This window comes from Poecilia formosa, unplaced genomic scaffold, assembly GCF_000485575.1.
Source record: "Poecilia formosa unplaced genomic scaffold, Poecilia_formosa-5.1.2 Scaffold4, whole genome shotgun sequence".
Classification (NCBI taxonomy): Eukaryota; Metazoa; Chordata; class Actinopteri; order Cyprinodontiformes; family Poeciliidae; genus Poecilia; species Poecilia formosa.
This window is the reverse complement of record NW_006799943.1, coordinates 315749-326827: the sequence shown is the minus strand read 5'-3', so window position 1 is coordinate 326827 and position 11079 is coordinate 315749. Positions and strand designations below refer to the sequence as shown.

The 11079-nt window shown below is 40.2% G+C and overlaps 1 protein-coding gene across 4 annotated transcripts in view; it reads left to right on the top strand.

Moving 5' to 3' along the window:
* Positions 1 to 11079, top strand: part of reep3b (receptor accessory protein 3b) — a 47392-nt gene that overhangs the window by 33845 nt on the left and 2468 nt on the right. For all 4 annotated transcript variants that reach the window (XM_016674569.1, XM_007558395.2, XM_007558405.2 and 1 more), the window contains 4 exons: positions 471 to 591; positions 739 to 852; positions 5282 to 5444; positions 9300 to 9433. In XM_016674569.1, coding sequence (XP_016530055.1) covers positions 471 to 591; positions 739 to 852; positions 5282 to 5444; positions 9300 to 9433 — 532 coding nt within the window. The remainder of the gene's footprint in view (positions 1 to 470; positions 592 to 738; positions 853 to 5281; positions 5445 to 9299; positions 9434 to 11079) is intronic.

Below are 11079 nucleotides of genomic sequence, written 5' to 3'. Positions count from 1 at the left end.
ACGTAGGCTTGTGTTAGAATCACGGCAACAAACCTGCAAAACGCCAAGAACTTTTCACAGTTTTTCCCTCCAAACTAACCGACTGAGTTGAGTGAAGCTGTTGGATGCAGGTAATGTTAGCTAAAAGATGACTAGCTAATATCAATACAGAACCTTAAGCTTAACAAGTACCTTGTAGGCTACCAATGTTGGTGTCTATTTTCAGCTACTTCATTTTGCCCCCAAAAAAGTCGATACCCCCCCTCCCCCGTCACACGCGTCGTTTCAACCAGACAGACATTTGTAATCCATGGGGGGGCGCAGAAAATGTTTGGAAACCACTGGGGGGGCGCAGAAGAAAAGGTTTGGGAACCACTGGTGTAACATAATGTTTAACTTGATGGAAGTGGCCATGTTGACTGCATGTCTGAGTTGGAAAAGCAGCTCAGTCCTGAGTCCCATGTGAGCCAGCAGCTTCTCTGTCTGTCCAGGTTCCCTCTGTACTACGAGCTGAAGATAGCCTTTGTGATCTGGCTGCTGTCGCCTTACACCAGAGGAGCAAGTCTCATTTACAGGAAGTGTCTGCACCCCCTGCTGTCCTCCAGAGAGAGAGTACGACCATCCATCTTTCTCTGTCTGCCTCTGAGAACACGTTTAACTTCTGTTGAGAATAACAGAACATGTTTAACTTCTGCTTCTGCTGCTTTTTACCTGATTAAACTGTCTCCAGTAAGAGTGTTATTGATTGTATCCGTCTAGGAAATAGATGAATATATCGTGCAGGCCAAAGAGAGAAGCTATGAGACCATGGTGAACTTTGGCAAGCAGGGATTAAGTATTGCAGCTACGGCTGCTGTCTCTGCTGCTGTCAAGGTGAGTGAAAGAACATTTTACATTTTGAATGTATTTCTTCTAAATGAAAAGAAGTCATGTGTTAATGTGAATGTGTCTGTTATTCCAATGGTGTGCTTCTTTGTAGCCAGACTTCCCAGCTGAGTTCAGACTAACATGTCTGGGATAACTGGGTCTGGATATGGGAACCATTTCCAGTCATAAATCTGCCCAGTTATTCTGTCTGTTTTTAAACTTGTAATGTGTTGTGTTTGAGTACACTGTGAGGATAACATCTATCTGTTAATGGCCAGGTATCTCCAGGCTTGATCTGAAACTTGAAGTGTAATGAACCACCTGTGACAGCGTTGCCCCGCCTACAGGACACTGACAAAAAATATCTCCCATCAGCCCCTCCTGCTTAGTCTTTTCTACCAATAGACCACCTTGGTTCAGGACCAACATAATGGGAGTATATGACCTAGTCAAGGTTGGACTGAATTATTATACAATGATGGCAGATGCTTTGAAACTCTGCTGTTGTTTATAAAGCCACTCTTTAAAACAAAAATGTGGATTATTGCTTTCTCTGAAAATATTGTTCATACTTCATGTTCTACTGAACATTTTATCATATTTGCTCCCATCTCATGAACAGAGTGGATCCTTCAGCTCTGTTTGTTATATTATACTGATTCAGAACCTGCATTTTAACAGGGATGTGAACTCTTCTAGATGTATTGTAGTTGTGAAAATCAACTTTGGCAGAGTAGGTTCTGATGTTCTAACGTAGTGGATGCTGCCAGGTTCTGACTGTACCAGAAGCGGTTCCATCAGTTCCATCGGAGACATTTTCTTCAGAAAAGAATGAAGCAAAGGAAACATTTGAGCAGTTTCTAAATTTGAACTAGTCTTCACTGTTTCCTTTGACCCTAACATGACTTGTGTTTTTCTTCCTCTGCACTGACATCCTTCAAAGTGTGTGCACGTCAGTATGCTCCTCTGAGAGGTAAAGAACAAATAGCATGCTTACTTCATACAGTGCTGCCCATCACCAGCCTCTCACCATACAGCCATGGGTAAAAGAAAATACACCCTCTTTGGACTCTTGGCTCTATTATATTAGGACATCATAGCAATGATCTGGTCCACCAGGGTCTATGAAAAAACACATTAGTTACTAAACCAAAAAATGACCAAAGTGGAAAAATGTTTGGTAAGAAAAGTAAGTACACCCTACAACTGAACTGATTTGAATGAGTGAGTGAGTGAGAACAACCTAAATCTGAATGAACTCTGTTTCATGGCCGTCCAAACTGCACGAGTACGATCTTTTCACCCCCAGAAAATCCAGTCTGTGCTCCTCCCATAAGTAGAACTAAATCAGATACTTATCTGACTATTTCCAAAATAGTATTCTGAACCGTAGGGCTGGCGTATCGCTCTAAATATTGATTCTATCAATACCAAGGCGAATATTGGTTTTGGATAGAAGCTAGCTTTATGAGATAGATACTTTTATGTGCTGTTTCTCTTTGCCAATTAATCATATTTGCTCATAGAGGAATTACAGTTTTAATTATCAAGAGCTTACATTTTTAATTTTAGAGCAGAACTTTATACCTTTGTGATGTTTGCAAATATGAATATGGTTTAATATAATAATGTTTTTGTGTGAATTATCCATCCATCCATTTTCTGACCTCCTTGTCCCTATCGTGGTCAGGAGGGGCTCTGGTGCCTATCTCCAGCGAGACATATTGTGTGAACTATTGAAGGAAAAATAATATTATTTAGTTTGCATGCAGATTACAGTTAAATAATTGGATAAACAATTGTCTATTGTAGAAGGTAAAAAGAGAATCATTTTATTTATATTGTAGTTGGTTAGTAAAAAAGACTTTAATTTTCCTAAAATCTTTGCCCTGCATTTTATCATGATCAACTAACTGAAGTCAAATCCATCAAGTTATTCCATGATGATCGCATTTTGAGAAGAAAGTATTGATATTGGAATTGGCATGGGTCATACTGACCTTGTAGTTACTTGGGGTCGGATTGGTTCCCAGTATAATTGATTGGGTGAGGGTGACAGGGTAGACTGAGTGAATTCTGATGTAAATAATGGCTGAAAATTCTAATTCTGAAAATGATGAAATTTGTCTGGAGTGCACCACTCCTGGTCTGACTCCACATCCAAACAGACTACAGACTTCTCTCCAGAAGCTGCAGTCAATGTTCCGCTAAAGGTTGCTGCTACGAGTTGTGCTTCGTTTTATTAGCTTCCTTCATCTGGTTCTGATCCTGTGACGATGCTATAACTTTCAAGAACTTTAAATTCCCTCCATAGAGGCAGCGTCCATTACTACCTCTGTTTACAGAGGTAGTAACTTTAGAGAGTTGCTGTGTGACGTCAGCGTTCTTCTTCTGCTCATGCGGGTCGCTTTGGGGACACAAACCGTTCACAGATATCTGATTTTGGGCACATCAGTCAGTAGAATGAACAACCACACACAAAAACATCCGATTCAGAATTGAACATCAAGACATGCTGTGTTATCATGGCTGAGGACCCATTGCACTTCAGTGTTGCTTCAGTTTATTGAGGCTTGTGGATATTTGTTTCTTCAGTCCAACATGTTGATTTGTGGACTGTCTGCCTCTGCAGTGCTTCGATCTGAATCTCTGCTGCCAGTCCTGTCAGACGAGAAAAAAACCTTAGAAATCCTACTTGTTTGCTGCCATCAGCTCTGTCGTTTAGTCTGCCTGGTTAGTAGTTTTACTTTAGCATTCTCTGCACCAAACACAGTCTACAACAAGGGTGTACTTAGTTTATCACAGTGATTCCTTTGATAAAGACTAGATCATTTTCTTCTGATGTGCTAATAAATAAACCCTAGAACTAAACAGGGAGGTGCTTTCAGATCTGCAACCCAAAAACCTTGGTATGGATTTAATAATTCAGTGGCTTGCCAAAAATATTTTCTATTTTTGCAACTATGATTCCCAAATTACCTTTGACTATTTCATATACGAGGCTTTATTATTTTTCTTACTTTTGTTGTAGTTCCCACTCATTTTGTCTAACTCTGTCTAAACTATGCCAGCATAAAGAAATTGTTTATCTGTTATTACATAAATTAATGTAAGGATCATATTTCATATGTCTGTATTTCAGTTTGGCCTTATTAACCTTTCTGTCCTCCATTTACAGGACTGATTTACTAATATGTTGGCTCTTTATCTAACTGTAACACAGAGTGGCTCCTCATATTGCTAGCATCTTTAGCTCAATGATAACCAAGGAGAGCAAAAACATTCTAATTACTGATCTTATAATTTTTCATACTTTGTATTTTTGCAAACAGAACTAATCTATAGGCTGACACAATCAGATTCATTGCAATGAATCAATTATTGAAATAGCCATCAACTAATCTAGAAGTCAATTATCGTTAACTAGAGTATGCAGATTAAAAAAGGCAGTTTACTGAAAGAACAACACACTCAGAGTAGAAATTAAGTGAAAACTTTACAAAACTCTATGCATTTAGAATTTAAGATAAGAAAACAAAACAACCTAATTTATCTATAAATGTGTTCTACCCAGAAGTCCTCAAGTAGCAGTTTTAGCCTCACCTCTTTCAAATTCTATTTAGAAAAAGCACCATTAGCTACCCAGTTATTAATCGATTAATCAAAAAAAAAAAAGGCTGAGGATTTCACATATTGATGTTAGATGTATGCAGTTAGCTGAAGATTCATCCTTTGTGTTCACTAAAGGAATGCTGCTATTGTATTTTAGGTGATAAAATGTTCATTTTCTCATTTAAAAAATGACTTGAGTTATTTGTTTATTTGCATCCTTTAATGTATTTCCAACTTTGTATAAAAAGACTTAAGTGGTTAAGTGAAAAATCTGCAGAATGTGCCAATTTTTTTATCTGTTTAATCATCAGAATAATCAATGGAATACTTGATTATTAAAATAATCCTTAGTTAACTTTGACCTGTTGGCAGCTGGCCAGTTGAGCGTCTGTGCTGCTGCTCAACAGGAGTACAGAGACGTTTACTTCTCTGTACTCCTGGACCTGAGTCAGAATGAATGATGGAGTAGAAATGATGCAGACACTGAGAATCGTGAAGACAGATAACTGCTGCTTGAATGAAGAGTCAGGAATTCACTCAACTGATGTTTCTGCCAGTGTTTTGTAAAAGATGTTTATGCTTTTTAGAATGAACCATGAAGAGTTTTACGTATATTTTCTGAATGTTTCATTTTTACTTGTTTCCCTCTGAACAAGAAGAGCAAATGAGGATTTTTTTATCTGTTTAACACCAAATAAACAGGGTCTTTTTTGTTCTGGAGCCAAGTCTCACCTGTCACATATTTCTTTACTGTCTGACATGTAGACAGTAATGGAGAGAAGTGTTGAGCTGTGTTAATTTACGTTGCCTGTTGGCTTGTCAGGGTCAGGGAGCCATAACAGAGAAGCTGCGCAGCCTGAGCATGCATGATCTGACGCAGATCGGCCAGCAGGACGACAGAGGAAACCAGCTGTACCCGTACAACCCCCACTCAGCTAACCCGGCCTCCAGGAGGTCCCAGAACACCGACCCAGCCTCCAGAGATGGTATGTACAGACACACACAGACACACTCACCTACACACACTCAGAAATATGTTTGGATTTCTCTCTTTATTAGGATATTGTCGTGACTTTCATGCATTTCTGGAGCCTTCTGGAGCCTCCAGCCAACCCTCATGTACAAGACATTCATTCAGTCTCGTACACACACACACACACACACACACACACACACACACACACACACACACACACTCATGCCCCGACACATTGGTAGGCAACTAGAGGTTAAGAGCCTTGCTCAGGGTCACAATAACCTATTGAAGGAGGAAGCTGGAATCAAACACACAACTTTCCCCGCTGATCAGTTCTGGTGAGTTTCACCTGCACAGAATGTGTCCACATCAGCACTGCTCTGAACATCCAGGAGAAAGTCCAGAGAAATGTTTCCCTCCATCCCAGGATGAATCAGTCATAACTACTCTTCTTTATCAGAGCCTGTGATGTTAAAATCCAAACTCATGACCACAGGATCTAAACATGGACACTCCAGGATCACATTTGAGACACAGAAAAATCTAAGTTTCTGAACACATAACAAAAATAAAAACAAAAAAAATTATTTTCTTCTTTTCATGAAGCTTCCTCTAGTCCTTGCTACCAATATAAAAAAAGAAAAGACAAACAATCTTAATATTTATTATTATTAGTCTTCTTGTCTTTTTTATGGAAAGAGGCTTGTTAACTTACCTGTAACTGCACTGTAATATATTGTATTTATATCAATGGGACCCTTAGGGACTATAGATGAAAACTAGCATCCGTGGCTAACTCGGTAATATTTTGTAATCTACCTTGTCCCTTTGAAATAAACAACAACAGCTGTTCTGGTCTGACCTCGGTCTTTAATGTTTTAGGACTGATCACTGCTGTGATGTTCTCACAATAAACACAGATCATATAAATATTCACACCCCAGTGGGCTCCACAAACTAAACTGAAGAATAGACCTGACCATGGCTGAGGCATGGCTTGGTTTTCGGGGGTTACAGCTACTTTCTGTTCCCATTCTTTGCATTGCTAATCGTCAGGTCGCCTCCTGGCTGCATCAGAAACAGATCCAGGTAGCCTGTCATCACTGCACTTTGTCCACTGCTGTTTGGACTGATTTTCTCTGTGTGCTGTTTTTCCTCGGCTTCCTCCTTCCCTCCAGTTTGGCTGGCATTTCAATGAAAGCACTCAGCAGCTGTTTGTGAAAGAGTGTGTGTGAGATGACTTCCCAGCATACAGAGGGGATGAGGTGAGATGAGGTGTAGTGGGGATGCCAGCAGAATGCCAAACACATACTCACTGCTCCTTCTATGCTTGTCTTTTTAATACATGCACACACATGCATGTATTAAAAAGACATGCATGTCTCTACATCAGCTCTATATTTTTGAGCTGATTGGAGCTCAAAAATATAGAGCTGCAGAGGATTATATAGGAGGAGAAAAGAGATTCCAAGGATGGATACAGGAAGAGTGACAGAGGGATGGGAACATGGAGGCATCATGTATTCAGCTCAGGCAGCCAGAACCTTGGGTTACCTCGCCTGCTCTACAGCTCCCTCTCTTGACCAGATACACGGAATACAGGTGGAATAAATTATATCATCAAATATTCCTGTTGGACTTATTTACTCCTGGCTCACAGCTCTGTTGCTGATGTTACAGACCTGCCAGTGAGTTGCCATGGAAACCTACAGTGGGATGCATCTGTGTGAATCATTCTCACATATTTTCTTCTGTGAACACACATGTTGGTAATTAGTGGCATTGCAGTAGATGTAAAAGATTGGAATTGATTTATCTTTCCATCAACAGCTTTGAGTTCTCACAGCGCACAGCTGGCGTCTAGGCAACCGTAGCCTGGGAACCATCACTGGGTACGTGTCTAAGGAAGCTTGTATTGTTGGGCTCTTTTCTGTGGATCTCTGACCTGCCAGGTGTTTTTGTCTGAAGGTTGATGGAACAATATTTGGCTCTGTCCATCACATTCAGGGTGTTGGAGAGATTTACCACTAAAGTGACTCTGTGGAATCCAGAGGTTCAGCTGGAAGTCAAACTCCAGAGTTCTGCTGGGTTAATTGTCTCTGGTACAAACCATCATTGATTGGTTGAATTTCTTCCTCAGCATGTCATCATGTTCTAGATCCCGGCTTACATATTTGATAGCGTTTGAAACAGAAGCTCTTCTAAAAGGGACAGGACTCTGAACAGATTAGCTCTGAGCCAGCTGGAAGGTATGTGGGATGAACAGCAGAGTATCTGCAGCAGTAAGACCTCGTTTCATTGGTCTGTGGAGGGAGGAGCATCAGCTCTGAAGTTGATGGGAAAAAAAGTAGGTTTTTTTCCCATCAGTAGAGAACATGGAGAACAGTTGAGGGGAAGTGCTGTATTTTCTTTATTCAGTCAGTTGTTTGGTGTTTGTTGATCTCCTGGGAAGTTTGCTCTCATTCCAGCTCTTCTAACTAGTTCCTGTCTGTTTCCTTGGATCAAGTGGAGAGCCAACCCTAGATCTTATGTGGCAATAGCAGGACCTAAGACCAAAAACAAACAGAAAGCGCACACTTTCAACAAAACCAGGAAATCCCTGGTAAAACAGCTGTTGGGGTCAGAGGTCAGCAAGTCAGGAAGCAGCAGCAAGGAAGCCATTGTTTTCAGGTGGTGTGGGTTGGAGCGCGGAGCTGCTGAGTCAGAAGGTCCTGTTGGTGCGTGTTGGATAGGGACGGGCAGATATGTGGGCGGGCCTGCATGGCGGGACGGGGCGGAGCGGGGTTGCTCTTTGTGTTCAGCCATCTTTGTGTTGTTACAGAATTCAGAACAGATAAAGCTCTAAGCTGAATCTGCTTCACTTTGAATTTAGGTCTTACTATTTTAATATCATTTAAAGTCCTCAAACTGGGTTAGTTTATGTGTTTTATTAAATAGCCAGTCTACCACAAGATGGCGATAAAGATTACCTTTTTCTTTCATTTCAGCCCTTTGGTTTGTTGGTGAAGCTTAGAGCAGGAAATCTGAGCTTCTGACTCAAAAATAATTGCATAATTGCAGCTAATGTGAAATCTGTCTCCATTCTTCTGACTTTAATCAAAGCGTTTAAAGTTTATGTCACCCTTGTGTTGATACCACAAAAACAAGTAATGTGTTTTGGCCGTATGGAAGGACTCGTCATGCTTATGAGGTGGTTTTTGCACAAAGCATATATATTATATACAATTTTAGCTTAATTAGTGCTCTATATATGTTGTTTTTCATCCAACGGCCATTTTGGTGTCTGTATACTCCAGTTAACAATCAATCTGTTACTAAATTAGTTGATGATTACTTCAATAACCATCATGATTAATCTGATTAAGTGTGTGTGCTCTAGGTAGCAGAAACATGAGGGTTCTGCTGAGCTCAGCTGCACCTTCACTTCTTTAACACACACCGGCAACACAAAGACACACAAACATGAACACACATTCTGGTCGGAATGTGTGCATGATGTGGACAGAGAGGAAGCTGAAACTCCTCAGTGGTGCCACAGTCATCAACATTCACAAGACCTTGTGAGAAATGGAGGAACCCGCCTGATGTTAAATCCTCAGTCTACTTTTCACTGTTGTTCTTCTACACAGTTCTCTCACAGTACACATTATAATAATTATCTTCCCATATGGTTAGGTTTGTTGTCATATATACGTTTTTACCACATGTAACATTCCGTATGCCAGAAACTGGCATCTGATGAGGGAAGGAGAGACCCGATGATTTAATCCTAATAGATGGAAGTTATTCAGCTCACCAAAGGAAGCTTCACATACAATCACGTCATTTTCATTGATTACCGTGTGTGTATCTTTTGTTTCTTTAGAGTACTATTATGAGCAGGAGGATGGGTCTGATGACGAGGCTGAGCCAACGTTCTCTGAAGATGAGGCCGTCAGTCAGAAAGGACTAAGACGTTCCCAGAGCGTCAAGATCACAAGATCCAGAGTCCGCAAAGATGTAAGTGCCACCTGACCCTGCTGACCGGGAAAATATGGGAAATACACTCCTGAAGGGACAGACAGGGAATTTTGTCTTCCGCATGTGGAGATTTACACACTATTTAAATACGACAAAAAAAATCAGACTTTCAGGCAAATCCAGACAATTTAACAACCTCTGATAGAGCCTTTAACTGGAAGTGAGGTGCTGAGTTCCTGAACATTCTCAAATCTTTGTTGCTGCAGCTGAACTCCTAACATTAAAGTTCAACTGGAACATTCTTAGTTGTATTTTCCTGCATGAGAGGCTAATACAGCATGATGACTGCATGCTTTCCACTAAAACTAATCCATTGCTAAAACCAGACAGTCCCCGCATTTTTCCCTGCCAATAATTAATTGAGAGTTTCCAATGTTCTACAAAAAATGGTCTAAAACATTTTGTTTAAGTGATGGCTAACTCCCACCTGCAGGTGGCAGTATTTCTTACTCTACTGCTGCCTCTGTCTCACTTGATATCTAGTTATAGTCAGGGGTGAAAGTAGGCAGGTATGGTCGGGTACTCCGTACCCCTAAAAGATTTAGCGGGGGTACGCAGTACCTGGAAGAGAGAGGAGCGGCTGTCTGCTGTAAATAATCAGTGGGTTCACTGTGCAGCTGTGAGTGCACCCACTAATCAGCCGTGACTGATTAGTTTTTCAAGAACAATCTAAAACACAACTTAATCAGTTAATAAATAGATTTTTTCCAATTTCATATTGTCTCTTCTTTCTTCGTGCTTTCCTAGAGCAGATGTGCAATACGTTGATCACGGAAGGTTTTGAGTCGATTTCAAACTGAACACCGCCAGAACACTGAGACCATCACATCCTCCTCTGACTCCTTTTAAAGAACAACAACAAAAAAATGTTAAAGTGTTCAAATGAATGACCCAACAAAAACAATAATCTCAGTAATTATTGTTTCAACAAGGTGTTGCACAATTCTGTGCGTTTCGGTTCCATTACCAAAACAACTATCAAAGCAGAAGTTTAAAATTAACTAATCAACCACCGCTGTGTTCAGGGGAATGCTTATTAATAATCGCAAAATAAATATCAAGCCTGAAAACCTAATATTGTAACGGACTAAATGTTAACGTAATCTGTGCTGGGCTCGAGGAGCGCAGGAAGTTGCCGCGGCAACAGGTGTCCTTAAATGACAAAGAGAGAATAAAAAGGTGCGAGTGGTTTAGAGTTGATCACTTATTCGGGTTATTTTACCTTTGTTTACATTTGCTGTGGCGCTTCACAGCCGCTGTAGTTTCTGAACGTTCAATAAATGACAAACTTTGACTAATTACCTCGTTCGTCTGTGAGTTTACGTCATTCATGACAAACATCAAACACGGTAAATATGTTTCATTAAGTATTTTACAAACAAATGGCTTCTACAGCGATAATTATGTGAAATTAAATTAATTGTCTAATTAAAAAAACTTTTATTGCTCTCTGGCATCTTGCTTTGAGCTCAGAGTCTGAGAGGTTTTTCCTCTATCAAACTATTTTTTTGCTTCTTATTTAGTGGAAATATTGATGTTGATGATATTTTCTCCAAAATGATAACCTTTTTCGATCCTTATAGCTCCACTGTTGACAATGAGGCTCTAACATTCACAAATGACAG